Here is a 26,966-nt window from a genome sequence, read left to right as displayed (position 1 = left end):
ATGTGAAAAAATACATATTTTTTGTCTATATTTTGAACTCTTTTTTATGTTTAGCTAAAGTTTTAGTAGTGACCCCACAAAAATCCACAATTAAGTTGTATACCAATGTGTTCGCCTGGCTATTAAGGTAGGTTAGGTTAGGTTAGGGCGGAGATGCTTGGGAGACATAGAAAACCCCCCGCTTCCACTTGAGCCGGTAGGGCTCCTTGTGCTTCCGCTAGGGCAAGGGTTTCTCTCTGAGAGATCGTTAAGGTCCGAGAGTTCTGCGGACCCGAAGTATTTGAGTCTGCTGCGACCGAGTACCGGGCAGTGGCATACGAGGTGCGTGACCGATTCTCTCTCCTCTTCATCCCTGCAGCTCCTGCAATAATCATTGGGGGACTGCAAGCCTGGCCGCGTGTTCGCCTTTCAGCCAGTGTCCAGTAATTGCCCCAATCGCTAGGCTGCAGTCTGGTCTGGTGAGAGCAATGAGACTCGCCGATCTTTTCTGAGAGCGTGTCGGCCAGATCAGACGTGAAGTTCTACAGGTCTGGAGATTACTCCATTTCCTATTGGCTGCCAGGTCAAAAAACTCCCTGCACTTTAGCCTGAAAGTAGCCAAGGGAATGCCTACAAGTTCTTTCTCCGGTTGGAGAGGGTTGGTAGTCCCTGCCCTAGCTAGTTCATCTGCAGCGCAGTTTCCCTCGTGATCCCTGTGATCGGGAACCCGAATGAGGTAGATGTCATGCTGTTCAGCCATCTCGTTGAGAGATCTGCGACAATCATTGACTGTCCTGGAGTTGGACGAGAATCCGTCAAGTGCCTTGAGCGCTGCCTGACTATCTGAGAAGATGCATATTGTACCCCGATTGACCCTTAGTGCTGGGGATTCCAGTGCTTCCCTAATGGCTACTACTTCAGCCTGGAAAACACTGCAGTGGTCAGGGAGTCTGAAGGACTCCTTTAGGCTCAAATGCTCACAAAAGTAACCGCCTCCCACCTGGCCGTTGAGTTTTGATGCATCTGTGTAGATATGAAGGGAGTCCTCCGGTCCCGGTGTCCGGGCATCCCATTCCTCCCTCGATGGGATGATTTTGTAATTAGTGGTGGGCACGCAGTAATCCGTACCCCCCTCAGGCATGAAGTAATGCAGGTCCAGTCTGGTATGACCAAAACTATTCTTGCTCCATAGATTCGCCTCTCGCAGTCTTATTGCCACCAGAGTGGCTATCTTTACCCCCATCAGTTCTACCGTTAGTAAGTCAAGGTAAGTCAAGGTAGTAGATCTAGGGCATCGCTAGGCGTAGTGCGTAGACTGCCTGTTATACAGACTTCCGCCATGCGCTGCGTCTTCCTGAACCTATCCCTGTATAAGGAGCTGTCCAGGGCAGGCCACCAGACCACAACTCCATAAAATAAGATTGGTCTGATGATCGCTGTGTATAACCATCTGACTATCTTGGGGGACATTCCCCATTTTAGGTCTACCGCCGTGCGGCAGGTATAGAGTGCTATTGCCGCTTTCTTAGTCCTATCTGCGGTGGAAGCTGAATCCAGTCCAGTTTCCTGTCTAACTTCGCACTACCACTAAGAACTAGTGTTTCCCCTAGGAGCTTCGGAAGCCTTGGATTTGGTATTTTGTACTTCCTAGTAACAAGCACGAGCTGTGTCTTGGACGACAGAACTTCGAGCTTCCCTGTCATTAGGTCGCATAGCGTCTGTGGGAATATCCCTACGAAGGCAATAGCAACATCGTTTGCGTACCAAATGATCTTACAGCCGCCACCCTCTAAGGATCGCAGTAGGCTGTTAACCGCCACGTTCCAGAGTAGTGGTGAGAGTACACCTCCTTGCGGGGTGCCTCTCTTGACGTATCTTCGAATAGTCGAACCTCCAAGAGTAGCTTCGACACTCCTGGTGACCAGGATCTGCCGTATTAGGTGAACTGATCGGTCGTCTATTCCAAGTCCCGTCAGTGCATCAATTATTGAGCACGGCAAGATGTTGTTGAAGGTCCCTTCTATGTCCAGAAAAGCAACAAGTGCGTATTCCTTAAAGTTGATCGCTCGCTCGGCGATCATAGTGATTTCGTGCAGGGCTGTTTCTGTTGATCGGCCCCTTTTGTAAGCATGCTGAGAGCATGAGATGTCACTTGGGTTAATGTTTAATTGGAGATGGAGACTTAAGAGTTTTTCCATAGTCTTAAGGAGGAAGGGTAAAAGACTTATGGGTCTGAAGTCCTTAGGGGTGCAGTGGGATGGTTTGTTCGCCTTGGGTATGAATACAACCTTCGTGCACAGCCACGCCTTTGGTACCATACCAGTAGTGAAGACTGTACTGAAGATTTTCTTGATCCATTTCCTTAGGTTAATACCGGCCCTGGATAACTGAGCCGGTATAATACCGTCTGGGCCGGAGATTTGATGGGTTTAAAACTATCTATTGCCCATTTAAGATTTCTGTCACTAAGTAGGTAGTTGAGTGAGCCCTGGTGGCCCTGGCTACGCATCACCTGGGTTGTTCCTTCCGATGAGCAACCCGGGAAGTGTGCGTTGATAAGGGTCTCCAGGGATTTCTGGCTTGAGGTTGTCCACCGCCCATCTGTGTTCTTAATATAACCTACGATGGGGGCTGTAGTAGAGAGAATCTTTCTTAGGTGGGCGGCCTCTGATGTCTCCTGGATATTGGTGCAGAAATTGGCCCAGGCAACCCTCTTTGCCTTTCGCAATTCTTTGTTATACAGCCTGAGTTCAGCTTTATAGGCCTCCCACGCCTCTTCTGTGTTGGTACGGTGCGCGTGGTTAAAGGCCCTACGTGCATTTTTCTTGAAGAGGGCTAACGACGAGGTCCACCAAGGAGGCTTCTTCGATTTGCTGCTACCTATTCTTCTCTTGGGGCAGGCCCTGTGGTATGCTTTTGCGCTCGTCGCAGTAAGCTTATCTACCATGGCGTTGAGCCCCTCGTAAGTCTCGATAATCGCTGAAGGTGGTTCACCTAAGGATCTATGTAGTATCTTTTCATAGAGCTCCCAGTTTGCCTTCCTAGAATTTCGAACTGCTTGTTTTGTGAAGTTTTCAAAATTTATCTCAATGTAGCGGTGGTCTGAAAAGGAGTGTTTGTCTAGGATTCTCCAGCTGGTGATTGCATCAGCCAGGGAGTGCGAGAATAATGCAATGTCAAGAACCTCTCTCCAGTTCTTGACGACGAAGGTGGGTTCTGAACCTCTGTTACCCACTAGAAGCTTAGAGCTGAGGATAAAATCGAAGATTGACTCACCCCTCTCATTTGTGTCAGTGCTTCCCCACTGACTGTGATGAGCATTGGCATCGCATCCTATTAGTAGGTCGATTTTCTTCTTCTCGCTGTCTTCCACCTGAGTAGCAAGTGCGAGTTCTGAGTAGCAAGTGCGGTGGAGGTCCTATGTGGTCATGACCCATATACGCCCAGCATATTCTTAGTTGGCCGCCTGGGCCTTCTATCGATGCGGCTACATGATCATTGCTGAAATTTGGTAGCAAGAAAATGTTAAGGCTCTTTTTTGCGAGTATGCATGCTCTCTTTCTACTTATTACATCGGCTGTGCACAGCCTGAAATCCGACGTCTCCAAACCGAGAATCCTGTCTCCATGGATCCAGGGTTCTAGGATGAAGGCCACGTCAGCTCCATTCTCTGCAAGATGGAGCAGAAGGGCGGCGGAAGCCACCTTACTGTGATGGAGGTTTATCTGCAGGAATGTCAGGGACATCCTTTAGATTCTCCACCACAGTAACCTCAGCCTCGGTGTCGGAGCCCAGCAATGAGTCCTCCTCCATGCCGACGCCACCAAGAGCCCTCGCCAGGTCACTCTCCTCTGAGGTGTACCCTTCCAGAATGTCCTCCTCCACGTCTGACATTCCTTCTGGGCGGACCTCTTCGGTCGGTTCCCCCGAGTCTAGCTCTTGTGCGTCCATCTCCAAGTCGATGCCTCCTGACTTACTCTTCGCATCCGACTTATAGATCCTCACTGCTAAGTGCTCGAACCCGTACTTAATACGGCTACCAGCACCCTCCAGGATCCTCGCAGTCTCCTCATTTAAAGTGAGGACAACCTGCCTTCTTAGTCCCACTGCTTCCTCCACCTTAGCTACTCTTCAGTCCGCCGTAGGGAGTGTGGGATTGCACATTTTTAGCATGGCCAGTATGGTTGCAAGGTCCGCCGGCTTCTCTGTCAGCCATACGCGGGCCCTCGGTTTGCTGGGGATCTTGTCCCAGTCCACCGCCTCCAGACTGGCTCCTAGGTAAACCTCTCCAAGCGACGCAATTATGCGCTTGTACAGACCTCGCATCTTGGCACGCTATCACCTTGATGCTACCCTGGTACCGCCCTGCGTCTTCGCAGCCCGGTGGAGGTCCTCCGCTCTTGAGCATCTCCTCCATGAAGTGCCCATGCAGCTCATTCACCACCCTCCGCCAAAGCTCCTTGGGGATCAGGCCATCTTTGGAGCTGTTGTCAACAACCCCAATGATGGTCCTACCCTTTGTAACCTCGGCGAAGGATCTGTTGCTCTGCTGCGTCTGCACCTTTTTCTTCTTCGCTAGGGGCGCTCCACCGTAAGTCGACCTCTGCCTCTTCGCACTTTGTGCGCTATCTTTGGCAGAGTCGCCTACTCCTGTCGGCTTCTTCGGATCCAATCTCACTCCCGCTTTTGCTGGCTGAAAGTCAGGCAGGATTTCCCTCGCCCACTTAATAATCTCAGTCTGATCGGGGTTGGATTCCGCCGATGGGTCCGCCCTCATCAGAATGAAGGCCGCTCTCCTCCTATCCTTATAGGAGCCCTTCCGCTGCAAGGGGCCAGCAGTCGCCGGACCTTAGGGATATCGGATAGGGATATCCCTTCCTTAGGGATACCGCCGGTGCGAGAGGAGCTCGACCCTGGGATCTTGCCCCCCACACCGTTCGGTGGTCCCATAGTGGGCCCCGTTTTGGCGTTGGTGCCTTGGCATCCCCCCTACACCGGCGCAGCTCGCCTCCGGACGTTGTCCTTCAGTGGGGAGCTTCGCCATCCCAGCGTCTCTTTGGCCTCTGTCTGCCTTGGAGATTGACGGATCCATGATCCCATTTCCGGACTTTCTTGGGAAGTTCCGTTCTCCACTATTTTTGTTTGTGTTGTTGTTTTCGAAGGCGAAAAGGGGTTCGTCCATTATGACATAGCCCGCTTATCATGATAAGCCTGTTTGAAACTGAGGGGTCGGCCCGTCCCCCAGTTGTTACTTAAAATTTCTGGCAGGGATTATGGATGGGGATTATTTAGGAATTACAATTTTGTACGTTTGTATTAAAATGTCAAATATTTAATTTAGTATTGGAAAAAAAAAATAATTTAATGAAAAGTCGCTCTATCCGTTTGTATGGAAGATACAATACGATTTTTTTACAGTGTGTTTTAGAATATGTTTATAGATTTTTAGCCAAAATTTCATTGCGATATCACTTCTAGAAATATTTTTGGCCGCGGCGTCATACAAGCCTTACCACTGCGATGGAGTACCGGCGATGGAGTACCGGTTGTGTGCTAAAATACTGTGCCAGGGCTCTGTGCAAGCCTCTACAAAAACTTTCGATTTTCCCCCTTAAATGAATAAAATTTTTCCCCTGCATAAAAATGGGAAAAAATCCGATGCTGCCAACTGCAGAGCCATCTTCAAATATTCAGCGATTCCACACATGTTATATTTGCCAAATATCTTATGTACAAAATTTCATAGGGATCGGCCGACTATATCCTATAGCTGTCATAGAACGATCGGAATTGGCATAACTTTGTTGTTTTTAAAGCTAGAATGATGAAACTTTCTACGGATTCCATTTTAGGCAATCTAATATGTTCTGCCAAATTTCATAAGGATCGGCCTTTTAGTTATATGGTGGCTATAGACCACATACTATAGGAAATGGCACAGCCTTAACTGCAAGGGTATATCAATTTCGGCTCCGCCCGAAGTTAGCTTTCCTTTCTTGTTTATACGATGCGATATATATATGACAATATAAGCTGCTACCTAACTGGAAGGGTATATAAACTTCGGCTTCGCCCGAAGTTAGCTTTGCTTTGTTTTAGCATCAGTTATTCTGCAGCCAGCAATCCGAACACAACCAGTAAACTAAACCAGTAAACCATCAAGAAGTGTTTAATTTCTCAGCCGGATAAGAGTAAAAAATGGATATATAGCTAACTCCAAGTGCGACGAGTACGCCAAATCTGACCGCACAAGAATGCAATGGGAACTGTAAACAGCAAAGTCGGAATGTCTGCCGTGCGTAACGAGCGAACAAAATATATAACAGTCAAATATATAACTGCCCGATCCTCTGACTCCGCAGCAACGGAGCTCTAGGTTCTTTCATATTTTTCTCACTTATCAAAACACCAAGAATGAATAAAGATCGTATAGCTACAGTAACAAAGCTTTTAGCTGATGCAAAAAAAATCGTTTTACTCATTCAGATATCGTTATATTTATTCAGAAACTAAAAATTAAATATCAAATCTCAAACCTGTTTAATTGAGTTGATTGAATCTAATTGTTTTATTGATGGCTTTCTTAATCAATTGCCGCAATCTGTTTGAGCCCGCTGGATGATGTCTACGTTGCTCCTAATTTCATTACCCACATCTGAGAGCTATATGTCCATTGGGTTTAAGGATCGCGTTGTGGAGAAAGACTGCGTGCCTTTATTGTTAATTTGAGTTTTTTACATTGTGCCTTTCAATTCGTAAACGCTTGGAAAACGTCGATACATTTTTTTGGCTTTGGGTATCCATGGTACATTACCTTTTAATACCCGTTGCAATCCTTTGTTGCTATTGAATTGCATAATAATTTTTGTTAAGTTCGTCTGCAGTGGCGAGCACATGTGAATACATGTTTGTCATTTCTGAGTTCAAAGTGTTATAAAAGTGGTAAAAATTTATTAATCGCTATAATTTCTTTTTGCCAATAATTTATTTATTTCTACTATACATAAAAAATCAAAAATTTTAATAATAAGTTTATATTTTATATTATTTTTTGTATAAAAAAGGAAATGTATCAACTTTTGCACGATTTTACTTTTTCGTGGTTTATCCCAAATATTGGTACTTTGTCCACAGACCCTTAGCTTTAATGATACTTTTAATTCGCCTAGGCATACTTTCAACCAAGTTCTGCAACATTTCCTTTGAAACATTTTTCCATGCTGTTTCTATCCTGACCCACATTTCCATAGAGTCCTTCGGTGCAATATCGTACTTTGCCAGATGTTTTTTTTTTAGCAGATTCTATAGATTTTCATTCGGATTCAAATCCGGGTTCTAAGCTGGTCTAAGCTGCCATAATCGGAAATTTTCGATTTCTTAGCCAATGTCCTTCGATTTTAGGCGTGTGCTTCGGATCTCCATCTTGTTGAAAAATGATTTCTTCAATGGGGTTAGCACATTTGTCCACTAAGTCTGTGAGATTGGTCTCCAAAATATTGGGATCCTTTTTCAACCTCGTTCCACTACGTAAACCATTCTTCATGGATTCGGTAACTTGATGTTTTTTAATTTCTTACGTGGCCGGTGCCTCTAATATTCCTAAAGTGTTTCGCAACAGCTCTGAAGGGCTCTTCCGATTTTGTTAGAAGCTTTGCCTCGGTCTTGTTTCCCTTTGTAAGCAGAACAAAGTAAAAATAGTCTTCACCGACCAACATCTCATCAAATATTTTTCCTACTATAAACTGAAGGAATCTTTGGTTTACGATGGCAATATCGCTCTCCCTCTGATTACACTGAGAGGGCAATCGATATGGTAAAATTCGAAGTTCTATTATTTCCACAACAGTTGGTACACTGTTGGTGAGCGAGCAGAGATCGGGCAGATACATTTCTGGGCAAAGGAGATATGATTTTGGGCATCGCTGGCTAAGAAGTTATGGTCGTGCTATAGAAATAGTTAATCACAAATAATTTTTTGGAAAATACTCAGAGTGATTAAAAACACGTCCAAAAGCGGCGGTATGATATTTTCCAATGATGTCTTCATTTCTTCTTAGGATTTTAATTGTCATAAATATATTTTTAACTAGTTATTTATTTTTAGGTAGAAGCATGATCACCAAAAAAGGTGACGGGTCTCAAGTCAAAGAGTCAACCGACTCTTCTAGCACAACTCTAGAAGATGATGACATAAAAGGTATATATACTTTCTGATCCAAATGACAAAATTTATATTAGTATATTAGTATTGTATGTATATTTGTATATTTTTTTATGTAAGTAATTAACAGTAGTTAAGTATGTTAGGAAACATTAAAAACTACAGCTAAAAAGTAGCACCATATTAGGTTAAAATATTTTTAGATAAGTATAGAACTATTTTTTATAAATATCGATATTTATCGATTAATTTATTAAGTACGTCGATTTCTTTCATGAATATCAAACATTTTTTATGTGTATATGTCCTAAAGGTAAAAATAAGAGGTTAATAAACAAACGATAGAAAGCTAATTTTAAAGAAAATCTTTTGTTCAAATTATACTCGGTCTGTTATTTTTTGTCCAAGTAAATTTATAATAAATATCGGCACCGGCAATGTTTATTATGTTTTCATTCCAATTATATGCATGGTAAAAATTTTTTTTATCTGAAGGCGTTAATTGGCGTTGTTTGTTTTTTTAACTCTTTTATATGTTATACAATATTGGCGAATTGATAGTTTTTGGAATAGTTTTTTTTTGTATTGTTGAAATTAAAAATATTTTTTTTTAGGAGTTTTTAGAATTTTTTGTTGTACTTTTATTGGTAAAAATTGTGTTTGGGCTTTTTTACTCCGGGCACGACTAAATTAATAACATTTTAATATAAAACACTTACACTCTTGCGTTATTAAAGAAAATAATGAAATAATTAACTAAATTAAAAATTAACAAAATATAAATATATATAAATCATAATTTATATCATTTTTAAAATTTATCAATTAAAAAGAAAATAAATACACAAATGTTAAATTATTGCCAATTTAATCTTTAAAACCACAATGATTTTTTTTGAGGTATGTACCCACAGTTACAGTCGGAATCTTAGACTATAATAAATACACATATACATTTTTTTAACATAAATATTCCGTATAATAAACAGGTAAATTTAAGGATGAGTTATTTAAAAAAAAATTATTCAGAAAAATATTCCGCAAAAGCCTGTTTTTTTTATTTTAGAAACACATTCATTTTAATTTTATCTGATTATTTAATACGGAGATTTGGAAAAGTGAAATAAGAAATTTATTCGTATTTTCATATTTCCTAGAAGATAAAAAAGCAATCGTGGATCGCAGTACCACAGTCATATCAAAAGAGCCAGAAGGTAAATGTAAGCATTAAATTATGACGGACATTCTTGCCATGTTTTCATGCATGGTACCTATCATAGTATTTTATTTTATTTATAAGAAAGGGTCGATTTGTGCTACTTAGAATCCAAACCAATTTTTTTTTATTACTACAAATAAAATTGTTTACAATATAATCAGTCCACAATTGCATGTGAAATTGCATGACTTTTTATAATTAATACTTTTGCAACGGTATTCTAGGTCAGTTCATAACGAATATCAATAGATGACCAAATAATGCAATATAGGTATACATAATAACGAATCTTCTAATCGGAATATTCTAATTGAGCAGATGCAGTAAAGAAAAATTTTTAAATATGAAATAGGATAACAAAAATTTTTTTTCTGTTTTTTTGTTGACGTTTAAGACATATGTTTCTAAAAAAATTTAAATAGATAAAAACAATAAAGTAAAGCTATCTTCGAAGGATATTTTTAAACGCGCCGTCGATATTAGCCCATATTTTGTGTCCTTTAGCGCCTTTTTGCCTCTCTAAAGCCTCCTTTTAAGCCTCTCCATAGTTTTGAAAGGAAGAAAGAATGACTAATTGGTCTGTCCTTGGGGGAGCAGTGCGTGGGTTTTCCCGTCGTGTGTATAAATCAATACCCATGATACCCAACGATACACATGCGGAATATCAATCTGAAGATTTTGATGATCCAGACTAGGATTAGCACCAGCTTTTGTGAGTTAAGCTGGGACGCACTCCACGAAATTTTCTGTTGATTGCTTATTTCCTATTTTCTTGGAAAAGACATTCCAAGCTTCCTCTATATGTTAATGCTTTTAGCGCAGTTAACGGCTTTTCAAGTCTTGGTCTTGAAGGGTATCAGCGTCGGTGTTCACTATGGTAATTTCGCTGTCTTTCAAGGTTAGATGTCCTCTTTGTATTTGACATTCCCTCTTGCCGCCACTTATTGGAAGGCTTCATCAAGTCTGGCTTCTGCACGTAAGTGTCCAGCTTATGGGGTTATATACAGTTACGATTTTTTAAAATCGAATTTTTTTGCTTTTTCAATAGTCACAATAGGCAAAGTCACAAAATATAATTTGTTGGATTGTTAAAATCCGCCTGAAGAATTTTGTCTCGGCAAGGGCGCGTAAATCGGAAATTTTCGCGGTAATTGTGCATTTGCAGTAATTGCACAAAACTCGCCTTTCGTCGGGGTCGTCTCTACGAGCCCAAGCCTTGAACTCTTCGCTTTGAGCCCCGCATCCCGAACTTTCTTTATAGCCTTTTGGCATTCTTAAATTGTTTTTAACGTTTCTGTTAGGTTGACGCGTTGCTTGCTCGATCTATTCAAAGTAAACAGAGTCCGATGTTTGGTATATTTAAGTATTTATAAAAGTAATCTTAAAAATATACTACGCAAAATATCATACGCAAAAAAATCGAAAAAAAAAATCATATATCAAAAATAAAAAACCAGAATTCCCGCTGCTCCCCGTTTTTAAATTTTTCTGGCAAATTGCCTTTATAAAAAGCCAGATTTGACGGAAAAAAGTATACAGTCTACATTCAAAAATACACATACAAAAGTCTATATACATACAAATATTTTCGAAGTTATTGGCACATTAGTGAATACTAATAGTTTCGGATATACAGACTTGAAATGATGGACGCTTGTGGTCAAGTATATGCAGAGCGCAAATATTTAAACGCGTTTTTCTCCAAACCATGTTTTCAAAGTCAGTTGACAAGTTTTCTCGCAAACTACTCAACCGATCCTAAAGAAATTTTACCCAGGTCTTCGAGATATCATTTACTAGCTATTAACCGAGAGATTTTTTTTTAATTACAACTATTTACAAAAATTCGAATTATTTTATAAAAAGGTCTGCCAAAAATCAAATTTTTTTTCCCCTCATTCATTAGATAAAGTATTGTTTTTACTAAATCACTTTTTTTTTTTATTTTTATTTCGAATAATTCTGAAAGAAATTCTGCTGACAACGCGGAGACACCTTTTTTCAGCGGGACTGCCGGAAATGGCGTTGTAATTGCCGCAATTTTTATACCCTTGCAGAGGGTATTATAATTTTGGTCAAAAGTGTGCAACGTAGTGAAGGAGACATCTCCGACCCTATAAAGTATATATATTCTTGATCAGGATCACCTCCTGAGTCGATATGAGCATGTCCGTTTGTCTGTCTGTCCTTTCAGTTTTAAAGCTATCGAGTTGAAACTTTGCACACACCATTCTTTCCTCTGCAGGCAGTATATAAGTCGGAACGGCCGGGATCGGTCGACTATATATCCTATAGCTGCCATATAACTGATTGATCGGAAATGCCATAACATGGATGTTTTTCAAGTTAGAAGGATGGGAGTTTTAATGGATTTCTCTTTGGGAAAAATAATTCGATATGCAAAATTTCATAAGGATCGAACGTCTATATACGATCCGCTATTTATCTAATAATATAAAATGCGTATCGCCACGTAGCGGACTGGGAAGGAAGGAGACATCTCCGACCCTATAAAGTATATATATTCTTAATCAGGATCACCTCCTGAGTCGATATAAGCATGTCCGTCTGTCCGTCTGTCTGTCTGTCTGTCGGTTTCTACGCAAACTAGTCTCTCAGTTTTGGAGCTATCAAGTTGAAACTTTGCACACATCCGTGTTTTCCTTGCAGGTAGTATATAAGTCGGAACGGCCGGGATCGGTCGACTATATCCTATAGCTGCCATATAACTGATTGATCGGAAATGCCATAAATTTGGTGTTTTTTAAGTTAGAGGGTTGGGACTTTCCACACATGTTATATTTGACCAAAATATCTTAAAATTTCATAAGGATCGGCCGACTATATCCTATAGCTGTCATAGAACGATCGGAATTGGCATAACTTTGGTGTTTTTTAAGTAAGAAAGATGGGACTTGGTACAGATTACTCTTTGGGCAAAATAATTCAATATGCCAAATTTCATAAGGATCAGCCGACCATATACGATCCGCCATAATATAATATAAGATGCGTGGCGCCACCGAGCGGACTGCGACTCAACTGCAAGGGTATATCAACTTTGGCTCCGCCCGAAGTTAGCTTTCCTTTCTTGTTTTGGTATAAAAAAATTCTTTGGTGACTCTTTCCATGTGAATTCGCGCATGGTCCTGCTGGAACGTCCACGAATCCCTGTACAACCCACTTCCGAAATCTAGTAAATTTTTATAAATTAAATTTTTGTTCCAAAGTACACTGTGTTTCGAATGGATAGGCCATCTTTCGGTGGTGGTGTCCTCATTGCTGTTAATAATAAATTCTCAGCTGAACTAATCTCTTTCCCGAATCCGTTTGAAATCGAGTTTATCGCTTTAAAAATAGCTGTTGGACCGTCTCATATTTTCATGACCTGTTCCTGTATACCTCAATCGCACAGTGGCTTGTATGGAGCCGCGGCCATAAATACTTCTAGTTGTTGTATTGTTACAAAATTTTCCCCAAAATTATAAAGAACTATTACAAATATATTTTATATAAATTGGCCATATCGTGCGTCTATATGATATAGCTGCTCGGTTAAAAATACAAATTTAGTCTGAAAAATTCTTTATTTTTAAAGATATGTTATCTAAACTCTCAGTCTATAAGATTGGTGTAGTTTTACATATGCTTAGCCAATTTTATTAGAATCGGATGACTAAATCAATGGCTGTCATAGGAAAGCAGCCAATTTGGGATTTGAAAAAAATTTCCTTGCCACATTTCCATCGTTGGACGATCCTCTACCTCCGTCTCTGGGCTTGTCTACCATTATTCCCATTTTTTCCCGAAAAGCCGCTTGAATTTTAAGCTTTTGGTCTAAAACTTTCAACTTTTTCTCCGGACATCTAGCTTGCCAAATTTTTATAACGGACTTATAGGAAAGATGTAGAAAATATTCGAAAAAACGTATTTTCGCATGAAGTGGCGATAAACCGAATTCGAAATATTCTTTGTTCCCTTCTTTCTTTAAACATTTATCCAAATCATTCATCTCTTTTGGATTTGCTCCACATATAAAAAACATTTTAAAGAGGATGACTCACTTAAAGCGTTACATACCTTTCCATCTACCATAGTTAATTGTAAACTATGCTCAACCATTATCTTTTTATTATACATCCAAAATTCTGTAGGCTTGAGTTGGTGTATTTTTTTCCTGAAGTATTTTTCCTTTCCAATTGACAGTTCAGTTGTCTCTTTTTTGAACTGAAAACCACCTGCCCTGCAGTAACGCGTTGATGAGGGCCGCGGATTCTTCCAAATTATTGAATGGCTACTTCTTGAAATTTGTTGGAGAATGCAAACAAAAATTATAAATAAAACGGAAAAATAATTAGAATTTGATGTAAAAGTAATTAACTTACAAATAAAAGCGGTAGACAATCACAGAGACACAAAAGACGACACAGCTGTGCACAAGAGCTCCGCTGCGGCGCGCTGGAAAAATTTGACCTTAAAAAAATAAGATGTCATGTTAGCATATTAGCGATTACAAATACATCCGCAACTTTCCGCACCTAACTTTAACGATTTTAAAATCTTAAAACTATAACAAAGATAAAAAATAAAGGAACACAACTAAAACTTTAGGTAAACACATTAAGACACTCAAAAAAGGTACAAACAAAAGGGTTTCACATATCAAGTTAGTTTTTATTAATTTCATATCAAATTAGTATAAATTAATTTCATAAATTAAAATAAATACCTTGGGCTTCAAAATCCATTTTATATAATAAAAATTTATAAACTTGATTAGTTACCAGCACAATTTGAAGTGCGCTTTGCATCGAAATATTGCATCAGAGCTGCGATGCGCTGTTGAAATGAACACGTGTTCATGCTTTTGATTCTATTTTTAGAAAGTACCGTTAGGTTTCCAGCAAAAACCGGTTTGCAAATTGAAAATTTAGACATTTTAGAGACAAACTGTGTAAATTGGGTTTAAATATTTTCTGATCGGTTTTTTGATTTTTGGCCTCTGGCGGAACCACTGTGCATCGGTTGAGGATTCTGTATATTTTCACCACCTTGAGGCTATTAAGTTCGTTATATCATCAGTTACTCTGATTTTGTCCTAATTATGGGTGATTTCAACCGATACAAAATCTCCTGGATCCCGTGTGAAGATGACAATTCCTTGCGTCCCAGTTGTCAAAACGACATTATTGATGCATTAATTGAAATTGCTCTTTTTCAAATTAACCCCATCCTTAACACACTCTAGACCTTATTTTCTATAATATGATATCCTCTGTGACTGTAAATTGGTTTTCACCACTATCGCTTCCTGAAGACGTACACCATCCTACACTATTGGTTTCGGTATTAATTGATGTCCCTAATATACATGCTAACTATAAGGCTCAGTATCGTACTAAATGTTTCCTAAAAACGGATTACAATGCTCTTCGCAATCATTTAGCTGGATTTGACTGGGAATATCTTTCATCTTTTAACTCTATTGATGTTGCTACTGATTCTTTTTATGATGTAATCCATAAAGCCTTGGAAAAATTTGTTCCTGAAGTTTCATCGTCTTCATCAACTAAACCGCCATGGTTTAATAAACACCTATCTCGTCTTAAGAACAGGAAATCTAGAGCTTACAAAATGTTTCTTAAGTCTGTATTTACATCAGACAAACTTTCTTTACATTCGCAACCAGTATATTTTTAAGTTTTAAGGGATGGGCAATGATGGTCATGATTTTTTTTGTTAAATTTTTAAGTTTTAAGATATGGGCAATGGTGGGCATGGATTTTTTTGTAAAATTTGTACGTTTTTAGATGTGAGCCATGATGGGCATCGATTTTTTTGTAAAGTTTTTAAGTTTTAAGGGATGGGCAATGATGAAAATCAATTTTTTTTTTTTAAATTTATATGTTTTAGGCTATGGGCCATGATGGTCACTTTTTGCTTTTTAAATTTTTTTATTTTTAAGACTTTGAGAATCAAGTATCTCGAAAAGTAAATGTTATTTTAAAATTTTAAAAGATGTTCATTGTTTATCACACTAATGGAAAAGGAATTCAGTAGTTTTTTTTAAAATTTTTTTTTTTTACCTGTAAAAAAAATGACCAAAATTAAAAATTTAAATATTTCAAAAACTAGAAGTTTTTTTCAAAATTCTAAAAGATGACCATTGGTGGTCATTTGGGTTTATTTCGATTTAAAAAAAAAAATTCAAAAAGTAAAATTTTAAAATTTTCGAAAATTTTTCAAAAATTTTCATTTTTGAATATTTTCCAAACTTTATCATATAAAAAACCTCTTGACGAGAGTAACCTTTTAAACCTTTTAGTGACGAAAATATGCTATATAGGTGTACAAAATTGCATATAAAAAATATTCTTGTTCGGCACGTGACTAATTTTTTTTTTGTTTTTTCTTGCACGTGCCGAACAAGAATATTTTTTATATGCAATTTTGTACAGGTTCGTCACCGGTACTTTAACCTCGTCAAGAGGTTTTTTATATGATATCAGTTGTTTTTTTTGGTAAAGGTAATTGTAAGGATAAACATCAAAACTCTCTTTTTTTAACTCTATAGATTTTGACATTCAAGAAGGTGGAATAATTAAAAACCTTTCCAAAGACGTAAAGAATTTTTCAATAGCTTCAGTGGCTCTGAAGTTATACATATTTTTAATTTACAAAGGTTTTGGAATTTGGTTAGTTTAAAAATTTTAATAAAAAATTTGCCCAAAAATGTATTTAAAATCGAAAATTGTTTCGTAGTTGTGGGAAACCAAATTGTTTTAACAAATTAACAGATGAGAGGCCTATCCTTATGAGAGTTCCACTATATAATAAATAATAAAAAAAAAACAAGAAAGGAAAGCTAACTTCAAGCGGAGCCGAAGTTAATATACCCTTGCAGTTAAGCAGAATCTTATATGTATTATTATTATATGTATCGGATCCTATATAGTTGCCCGATCCTTATGAGAATTTAACCATCAACAAAATTTCTAATAAAAATATTGAAAACAGCCCCAAGCATCTTTAAAAATAGAAAGGTTGTGCCATTTCCGATCATTCAGTTATATGGCAGGTATAGGATATAGTTGGCCGATTCTTATGAACATAGGATTAGATTGCCCAAAACGAAACCGTAGACGGTCCCATCATTGTAGCTTCAAAAACAACAAAGCTAAGCCAATTATCCTAATACAATTTTGCAAATCGGATAAGATTTCCCAAAATGCAATCTGTACTAAGTCCCATCCTTCTAACTTATAAAAAAAAACAAAGTTATGGCATATCCGATCAATCATATAATAAACATGTATTATATCTAAAATAAATGCGCAAAGATAAAAAGTTAAAAAAAACTGGAAATTACGTTTTTCCAGTTTTTCTAGTTAAACCAATTGTTGAATGTAACAATTTATTTTGGGTGTGCGATATAAAATAATGAATATTAGAAAAGTATTGGCGGAGTTGCTTTGCCTTTTTTATCCATGATTTTTTCCTATAGCTGTCATAGAACGATTGGAATTGGCATAACTTTGGTTTAAGTTAGAAAGATGGGACTTGGTACAGATTCCATTTTGGGCAAAATAATCTTATTGGCCAAATTTCATAGGGATCGGCCAACTATATCCAATAGCCGCGATATAACTGAACGATCGGAAATGGCACAACTGCAAGGGTATATCAACTTCAACTTCGCCCGAAGTTAGCTTTCCTTTCTTGTTTTTCTTTGGGACCTCAAGATTGGTACCTCAACCGACCCGTCCGACATTTCTTTCAGAAGTTATTCAAGAAATTAGATTTTTACAGCTTTTTCAAAAAGTTGTAGCACAATAATTGCTCATATCATATGAGTCATATGCATAGCTTGCAAATAACTGTTTACCGTTTTTTTGCTTACGCTCTGTTTGCGAGAGCAACCGAAACAAAGCATGCCGTTTCGGTTTCTCTCTGAGCAGCAGGCTTTGTTTTGTTTTGTTTCGCTTTTCTGTTGAACGAATTACGATGAGCAAATCGTGAAACTCTCATTTACCGAATATCGCTCAATGAGAGATTTGAGTTTCACTCGCACTGAGAGACTCAGTAAAAGACCGATTGACTAAAAAAGTCAGCGCAAAAAGTCTTTTCAATAATTTGTTTTCGTTTCGCTGCACAGTGGTGCATGGTACATGAAATTTGACGAAAAAACTTATTAAAATTTTAAACGTGAATTTTCCAATTTCAAACTAATATATTGATTATTTTAATTAAAAAATGAATAGTTTCCTTTTAAATTCATTTATTTTGAGTTAAGCTTAAAAACTAAACTTTGGACAACTTTGTTGTCCATTTTGTTAAATATAAAAAATTGATGCACTTTTTTAGTAAGTTCTCGTCCCATTTTCAATAAATTTGATGAATCACTGTTTACACGAGAGATTTACAAAGCAAATTGACAAGTTGAGCCCACTAAACTTCACATACACACATACATGCACAAAAGACTTTATGCAAGCAAACGGTCCTAGAAAGAGCAGACCAAACGAAAACAGAAAAAAGTGTGCTTTGACTGAGCGCGAGCAAAATTTGTTTACGAGCAACTCAATCGGTTGCTCTCAGACTTTTTGCTCAAAGTCTCAGTGACAAACACTTATTTTGAGACCGCTCGAATCGGTTAACAGTTATTTGCAAGCTATGGTCATATGTCATTAACAAAAATCTCCAATTTTATTCAGGATTGCCAAGAAAAAAATACAGAGAAACAGACACACTGGCTTCATTTTGAAAAAACTGTAAAAATAGAATTTCTTGAATAACTTTTGAAAGAAATGTCGGACCGGGTTGGTTGAAGTACCAATCGTCTGAGTTTTCTCATTAAGACATGAGACACTGAAACACAAAGCAGAATTACATCAAAAGTTGCCATCAAGCAACAAAGTTCGAGGTAAGCCGAGTGGAGAGCGTGGTGGTTCCTAACACGGAGGGCCTGGGTTCGAATCCAAGTTGAGTCAATGTTTACGTTTTACTTTTTATAAGCCCTTTTTTATTTGGATTTTTTTTTTTAAATAAATAAACTAAAATCTGAAAAGATATACTCCATATTTCTTAGGGTATTGACCAAATATATGCAGACTCCAAAAAGCAAAGTTGCCAATCAAATACACACACATGTATAAGTAAATGCAAGCTTCACAGGAGACTGTACAAAATGGGTAGCTGCACTTACAGGACTATATCTTGAGTTAACGGATTTTGCCAGATATGAGCGATATATCAAAAGTTGCGTCATCTCAAAAGCTATCTCCACGTGCAATATAAAAAGGATCAGTCGACCAAATTTTGAAAAATAATTTTTTTTCTTAAAAAAAAAAGTTTATTTTCAGTGTATTTTTTTTTTTGTACTATACAGATGTTTGGTCTCAAAGAAAGTGAAATTGATATTTAAAAAACCATTTCAACGGTGTAAAGCTCTTTTTAATATCTTTCTTAATTATAAAGTTATGAATTTTTTCATTAACAAAGTTTTTTTAATTTTTTGAAGTAAGATTAAATTATTTCAAAAAGTTGTAGAACAATAGTTGCTCATATGATAGTAACAAACATTTTCCAATTTTTTTTAGGATTTTTAAGAAAAAAATAGTGCAAACAGACAAACCGACAACTGGCTTCATTTTGAAGAAGAAAAAATCGAATTTTTCGAATAACTTCTGAATGAAATGTCGGATCGGGTCGATTGCGGCACCAATCCTATCTGGGAACTAAAATGTGTCCACCAGCCCCACTTTAGTGATTAAAATTTTTTTTACTTTCACCCTAATTTCTCCCAAACCAAATAACTTTTGGAATATGTTTCAACAAAAATTATCTATTTGAAACAATACCTTTCGATTGGTATATCATTCATTTAGATCGGTTGCCTACAGAAAATTTTTAATTCTTCGGCTATATATAGAGTTTCCTCGCGCACGCCTAGGCATGCAGGTCGTCACCTCGTGGACTTCCGTCCACAGTGATAAGCGTTACATCATGACTCATGATTCATGAGTTGTAAGACAGATGGAATGAATCTTTTATTATTTCATATTTCCACTTCATAAGAAAGGTTCTAAAATACTTATAGATAACTACCGCGGTATTGCTAAACTTTCTGCTATTCCCAAGCTGCTTGGGAAATTGGTTACATTGCAACTGCAACATCATTGCAAAAGCATAATTTCCTCCACCCAGCATGGTTTTGTCAAACATCGTTCTACAACAACCAATCTGCTAGAATTAACTTCAATCGTCCACAAGGGTTATCTAAAACGAATGCAAACCGATGTAGTTTACACCGATTTTAGCAAAGCTTTCGGTTCTGTTAATCATCGTCTCCTTCTCCGGAAACTTTATCTTATGGGTTTTCCTCCTAATATCATACAGTGGATGACTTCATATCTATCGAATCGTACGCAGCGGGTTTTGTTCAAGAACATCACATCTCATGTTATAAAAGTAACATTTGGTGTTCCGCAAGGCAGTCACTTAGGACCTCTTCTGTTTATCCTCTTTGTTAACGACTTACCTAGTGTCGTGAGCTATGCTTCTACACTTATGTATGCTGATGACGTCAAGCTCTGTTTTTCTATCTCTGACCACTTCCTTCATAGACATCTGCAATTTGACCTTGATGAAGTATTCTTGTGGTGCTCTAATAATCTCCTCTCACTAAACTACTCAAAGTGCAAGGCTATGACATTTAATCGTAGCATGCCTCATGTCATCTCGTGTTCACTTGGGAATCTCTTTTTAGATCGTGTTTCCTTAATGAATGATCTTGGAGTTCTTTTCAATCACAAGCTGTCGTTTAATGAACATATTTCTGTAACAGTTAATAAAGCCAGAGGAGTACTTGCTTTTATCGAGCGTTGGTCAAAAGAGTTTGATGATCCCTTCACCACTAAAACGTTGTATATCTCGTTGGTTCGACCGATCCTGGAATACTGTTCATGCGTTTGGAGTCTGCAGTATATGGTACATCAAAGAAGTATTGAATCAGTGCAAAAGCAGTTTATTTATTTGCCTTAAAATATTTAAACTGGGACTCAGATGATCTTCTTCCACCATATCGTTGTCGGCTAAAGTTATTAGACCTGCCACCATTGCAGGTACGTCGTACTTGTGCTGAGGCCATGCTCCTTCATAAAATTATTCTTGGTCAAGTTGACTCGAAACTTTTACTCGAAAAAATACTTTTCTCTGTTCCAAACAGGTCAACCAGGTAATTTTGCGGATCATGATCAATATCCTCTCTTTATCTTAAAGCGGACGGACGTGTTTTTTTTGTGCGCACTACGTTTTTGTAAAATTTGCAATACGCTTTCTATAAACAATCGGTGTTTATTTCTTTACAGATGTAAAAACAAATTGCAATTTTTTAGATCCGTATCGCTTCGCGTGTGCAGTGATATATTTGGAGGTAAAATAATAATTTATTTAATTTACTTTGCAAACATAGCCCTGCTCTGCTTCTTCATCTCCTACGGTGTTGTTGCTATTCTTTTGCTTCTACTCTCGCTCAATAGAGATTCTTATCTCTATTTCTTTAAATCCTACTAACTTGCACTAACTGCTCTCTTTAATCTCCCCTTCTCGTTTCCTTGGTACAGTGGTTCAAGGTTCCTCATTAATAAAATCAAATAATATTTTTAAATTAATTATTAATTTTTTTAATAATTTTTAATAAATAAATTATTTAATTTTTAATAATTTTTAATAAATTAATTATTTAATTTTAAATAATTTTTAATAAATTAATTATTTAAATTTTTAATAATTATGGATTTTAAATTGGTCTGTGCATTAAAGTCTTGCAATAAGACAATCTCGTCTTCCCAGCCTACCATCCATTGCTGGCTCTGTGAAAACGTTTTACCGCTAAGTGTGCCGGGTTCACGGCCTCAGTTTCGGATGCAATCTCGCGTAGGTCTGGTCTCCACTTTTGCTGTGATGGTTGTCGTGCTGTTCAGGACGAAATGAGGTCGTTCATGAGGCAGACTAAAAGCGGTTTCAAGGAGTTGATAAGTGGTTTTCGAAAAATCAATGACCAACTCTGCGCTTGATACACAGTTTAGTAGCCTTCAACTACTAAATGAGTCTCCAAAGCGTTAGAAATCCGCTTTTAGTGATGTGCTCGGGTCGAATAATCTTCAGCCTGCTCAGCCGACAACTATGCAGCCGCTTATATCTCTGGCCACCCCAAGGGCCGGAACTGAGAAAAATTCGGCTTCCGAATGTCTCGGAATCAATGAGCAATTGTCCGATATGTCATCTGTGGCATCGCTTCAAGTGATCCCAGACCCAATAATTCAAACTCCTGTAACAGTCACCAAACAGGGTAATAAACCGTGCGGACCCCCGGTACGCACTGATGCCGCAGTATTAGTTACGGCGGCACCAAAACCTTTGCAGGTGATCTCACCATCGTAACACATTTTTGTTTCCCGGCTTGCCCCTGATACTTCTGAGATTGATATCTCGGCTTACATCAAAGCCAAAGCAAAAGCCGACATAAAGGTGGTGGATATTACAAAATTAAAATATTCTTACACCAGGCACACGTCATCCTTCAAAATACGTGTGCCCTTGCTGGTGTTCAAGACGATCTGTTCCGCCAGCTTTTGGCCAGAGAACATTTTCGTCCAAGAACATCAGCCAAGTACGGTGAAAAAAAAGATAACCAAACCTGTGGGTGTAAAACTCCCACATGTTAAGGCCACTGATCAACCTTCCACCTCATCTTCCTCAATCTCAAAAAACTAATGTCTTCATTAACACTTACCTATCAGAATACAAGAGGGTTACGTAGTAAACTTCCCAAACTGTATTCTGATAGTTCTTTTTTTGCATCCCACATTATAGTATTTACCGAAACCTGGTTAAAGCCGGAGATCTTAAGCTCCGAAGTTTTTCCTAGTAGGTACACCACTTTTAGATGTGATAGAACATTGCGAAGGGGAGGAGGAGTGCTAATTTCTGTAGACTCCAAATTCGCTTCTGAAGAGGTAAAATCACAAGAGTTTGGTGACATTGAATTTCTTTGCATCAAAATCACTTTGTCCGATCAATCTTTGTATGTTACCTGTTCGTACATACCACCTTCGTCCGAACCGCCAACATACTGGCAACATTTGTCCGCTATTCGTTTGGTTTTCGATCGTCTGTCTGATGGTGACCAGCTGATAGCTCTGGGTGACTTTAATATCCCAGAACTTATGTGGTCAAATGTTGATAATTCACCGTCTTTACAGCTTAACTCCCACCACGACTTCCCTGAGGGCATTTCTAACCACGTTAGAAATTCTTTAGGTCAGCTGTTGGACTTATGTTTCGTTTCTGATCCTGATGGAATTACCCTTTCCAGAACTTTGCCCCTTTCTAACCCTGAGGATCCATATCATCCCACTCTTGAGGTTTCAATCGAAAATAATTACTTTTTTGACCTTAAGTCTACAGTTAAATCTCAGAAAGTTCGTTTCATTCGTAAGGCTGACTTTACGAAATTAAATAAGTTAATTTTGGAATTTGATTGGTCTGATTTACTGGCATGCGAGGATATAAACATCGCATTACAAAAATTTAATTACACTTTGAACATATTTTTCGACGCTTGCGTGCCGTGGAAATATCCGTCCGCTTCAACGAATCCGCCTTGGTATACAAGGCACCTTATAAATTTAAAGAATAGTATGAGTAGACTTTTAAACAAACATAGATAATCTGGCTGTACAGTTAGTTATTCAAGATACTTAGTAGCTCGGTCCAATTTCACCGTGCATAACGCAGAATGTTATAGGAGTTATATTCGCCGCTGCAGGATTCAGTTCACTCAGGATCCAAAGCAGTTTTTTAACTTTGTAAACACTAAGCGTAAACATGTATCTTTTCCCCCACTGCTTACGTTTGAGAACTCTTATGCGAACACCGATCAGGCAATGGCCGATCTCTTTGCACAGTTTTTTCAAACTACCTATTCACCTAGCAGCAGTTTAGCTCAGCCTTACACTTATAATATCCAATCAGCCAACCTTATATTTTGCCCATCTTTCGATCAAAGTGGTGTGTTATCGGATCTTCTTAAGGTTAAGCCCGTGTATTCGCCAGGCCCTGATGGAGTACCAGGCTGTGTTCTGAAGTACTGCGCCGAGGCACTGTGCAAACCTCTTGTTAAACTCTTTAATCTATCGCTGGAAACTTCGATCTTTCCCCTTATGTGGAAGGAATCCTTCATTATTCCGCTGCATAAAAAAGGGAAAAAATCCGACGCTGCTAATTATAGAGGCATCTCTAAATTGTCAGCAATTCCAAAGCTTTTTGCTTAAAACTTATCACTCCACATTTGCAACACCTATGTAGTTCAATAATAACTCCGTGCCAGCATGGCTTCATGAAGCGCCGCTCCACCACTACCAACTTATTGGAGCTAACATCTTTTATAACGGATGGCTTCCGGAATGGCTTACAAACAGACGTCATTTACACTGACTTCAGTAAAGCATTTGACTCTGTTAACCATTCGCTTCATATAAGTAAACTCAGTCTTTTGGGATTCCCAACTAATCTTCTTATCTGGATTTCGAGCTACTTATCTGGGAGAACCCAACGTGTTTTCTTTAAAGATGTTACCTCGCGTTTAGTCCGCGCCACATCGGGGGTGCCCCAAGGAAGCCATCTTGGACCCCTACTTTTTACTCTGTTTATTAACGACTTGCCCCTTGCCTTAACTAATTCACTTATACTTATGTACGCTGATGACGTTAAGCTATGCCTTCAGTATAAATTCACTAGCGCCCAGTCTAGACTTCAATCCGATTTGGATAAACTTCAAAATTGGTGTTTAGCAAATAACCAAAAGCTTAGTGGATCGAAATGTAAACTCATGTCTTTTTACCGATCTAGTCCTCACCAGGCTATGTACTTTCTCTATGGGAACGCCTTAGAACGATTAACTCAGGTTAACGATCTAGGTGTTCTATTAGATTTGAAACTTAAATTTACCGACCATATATCTACCATGGTTAATAAAGCCATGGGTGTGCTTGGTTTTATTAAAAGATGGTCAAAAGAATTTAATGACCTGTACATAACTAAAACGTTATATACATCACTGGTCCGTCCGATTCTTGAGTATGGATCGTGTGTCTGAAGTCCTCAATATGGAGTACAGCAAGATCACATTGAATCTGTACAAAAAAACTTCCTTACTTTTGCGCTTAGGGGACTTAATTGGGATGCAAATCTTTACCTCCCTTCTTATCATAGTAGACTTTTACTAATCAACTTACCATCATTAAAAAATCGTAGAACGATGCTGGGTGTCATGTTTCTATATAATCTTATTTATGGAAATATAGACTGCCAACATTTACTAACACGCTTAAATTTTAACATTCCTAGTAGAAGGACCAGAAACTTTCGTCCTCTGCTCCTCAGCCATTGTAGTTCGACATATGCCCAACACGATCCGTTCAGGGTATTATGTTCGGACTACAATGGTCTCTACCACATATTGTCACTTTGCTCTACTAACAATCTTAAATCGCTTATATTAACCGCCTTATCTGTGCAACACTCTTCCTCGGAATATCTTTCTCCTAATCCTCGCTTATCTATCTCGGATCTATTCCCGCGATTCGAGCCGTACGTTACGCGGCAGCGTCCCTCGGTCGGTTGGACGGGAGGTGGGCTGTACGTATGCAGTGGGAACCGCGCAAAAAAAAATGATCCTTTTCGCATTATCTGTAAAAATTATAACCTATTGTCTCATTTGTTTTCGCCTGAATTAACCCTAGATGTAATAAAATCTAAATTGAATATTTTTCTATTGGAATAATTTGCCTAACTCTTAATTAAAATTAATGTTAATTGTATAAATAACAGTTAATTGTTACATTCAATAAAAAAAAAATATATAATTGTACGTGTTCGTGTGCGTTTAGGATGTGTGAGATATTAAGGGGGAGGAAGCGCATGCAAAACTGGAAGGGAGGGAGACAGGTATAAAAGCTGATAACAAACAGCTGGAGTCAAATAAATTATTATTATTTGAAAGGAAGTGCGATCTTTAATCAAAACTTCGAGATCTTAAAGGATTTAAAAGAGGTCATCGTTAAGAAATGGGCAAATATCGAAATAACCGACTTGCAAAAACTGGTTAATTTATTGCCGAGACATTGAAAATGCTAGAGCAACAACACTACATCTTACTAAACTAATCTCAGCGGATGTCCTTGCTTGCATTTCAAACTACTTGGAAGGACTCCACCTTTTAAATACGCCCACTTGCGCCTAGTTCGCGTTACATCTTGTGACCCCTGAGAAATGTAACGATCTTAGTGGAAAGTTTATACACTTTCGCCCTCTACTCCTTAGTCATTGCAGTTCGACATATGCCCAGCAGGATCCCTTTAGGATATTATGTTTGGACTACAATAGTCTCTACTATAGATTTTCACTTTGCTCTACTTATAACGTTAAGTTACGCAGTCGTAAATTAAAAAAAATTGTTTTTTAATCTTGTTATACACGTGACCCTTGCTTAACACGGGGGTTACGTTCCTAGAAATCCTCGTCTTAAGCGAAATAGTTATCGGAAATAAAAAAATTGAATTGATTTATTTAATATATTAGTATCATGTGCAACGAAAAAAACGATGGACGAAGCAATATTGAAAAATATGCGATTTTTAATTTTTGGCGCGGTTGTAAACTCGGAGGAGGAGGTACCATTTTTACCTAAAAATCAGCCCATTATTGGCCGTAAAAATGGTAGAAAATTGTTTTTTTTTTAATAAATGCGATCGTTTATCCGTAAGTATTTGTTGTATAAAAGATGTGTGAAAAATTTTCTTTAGATCCGAGCATTACTTTTGAGTTATGTTATGCACCGACTTAAAAAAGTTGATTTGAGAAAAACGCGTCTAAAGTGTCAAAAGCAATTGAAAGTGTATATGGATAGAAAGTAACTAGATAATCCGTATCTCATCGAGATTTAGCCCGATCGACATGAAACTTTCACAGGATATTCCTGAGATAATGTTCTATTAAATACAAAATTTTTGAAAAAAAATATTATTTGAAGTCTCAAACTATCCCGTCCTTTAAGCAACGCCTTAAGCAAGTACTACTTTATTTTTAGTTTTTTTAAATTTTTTGCAAATCTTTCACTGGACTTTAATATAAAATCATGATTCCCAAATCAAAGTAATGTACAACATTGGAAAAACAATTTTTTCAAGGATCAGCCAAGGACCAAGTTTTTTAGGCCATGTGACAATTATGACTAAAAGAATACAGTTAAAAATGTATTATTTACATACAATCATCAGCTTTCTTTATAATGCATATTCACTGAATATTGTTCAGGATAATAATACAGGATTTCTCACTTTTATTCTTGTTTAGGTTCCCCTTCGATTATACATAAATATTTTTAACTGAATTAAACTAGGTAAATTTTGTTTGCTTTTAATCAATTCCAATAAATACAATTATTGCCAGAGCGGTATTTAGATATTCGATAAATAATGTTCCAACAAAAGCTTGTTTGTATGAATTTATTTCCAGACTATTATATACTGATATTTGTTTCAG

The 26,966-nt window shown here is 37.9% G+C and overlaps 1 protein-coding gene and 1 long non-coding RNA gene across 24 annotated transcripts in view; one reads left to right on the top strand and one right to left on the bottom strand.

Annotated features, from left to right (window-relative positions):
• Positions 1 to 26,966, top strand: part of LOC6505477 (calcium/calmodulin-dependent protein kinase type II alpha chain) — a 99,166-nt gene that overhangs the window by 41,725 nt on the left and 30,475 nt on the right. For 8 of the 23 annotated variants that reach the window (XM_014904421.3, XM_014904424.3, XM_032455891.2 and 5 more), the window contains 2 exons: positions 8,084 to 8,176; positions 9,298 to 9,360. In XM_014904421.3, coding sequence (XP_014759907.1) covers positions 8,084 to 8,176; positions 9,298 to 9,360 — 156 coding nt within the window. Of the gene's footprint in view, positions 1 to 8,083; positions 8,177 to 9,297; positions 9,361 to 26,777; positions 26,824 to 26,966 lie in introns of all 23 variants that reach the window. The other 15 variants (XR_004311360.2, XR_006507840.1, XR_006507844.1 and 12 more) reach the window with 3 other exon arrangements.
• Positions 10,608 to 13,834, bottom strand: LOC123257737. The gene is made up of 3 exons (XR_006507847.1): positions 13,745 to 13,834; positions 13,440 to 13,659; positions 10,608 to 10,682 (listed from the first exon to the last, which is right to left on the bottom strand). It is a non-coding gene; the product is annotated as an uncharacterized LOC123257737 (long non-coding RNA).

This window comes from Drosophila ananassae (genome assembly GCF_017639315.1).
Source record: "Drosophila ananassae strain 14024-0371.13 chromosome 4 unlocalized genomic scaffold, ASM1763931v2 tig00000054, whole genome shotgun sequence".
In the NCBI taxonomy this organism is placed as follows: Eukaryota; Metazoa; Arthropoda; class Insecta; order Diptera; family Drosophilidae; genus Drosophila; species Drosophila ananassae.
Note: the sequence above shows the minus strand (reverse complement) of the source record. Positions and strands in the feature narration are given on the sequence as shown.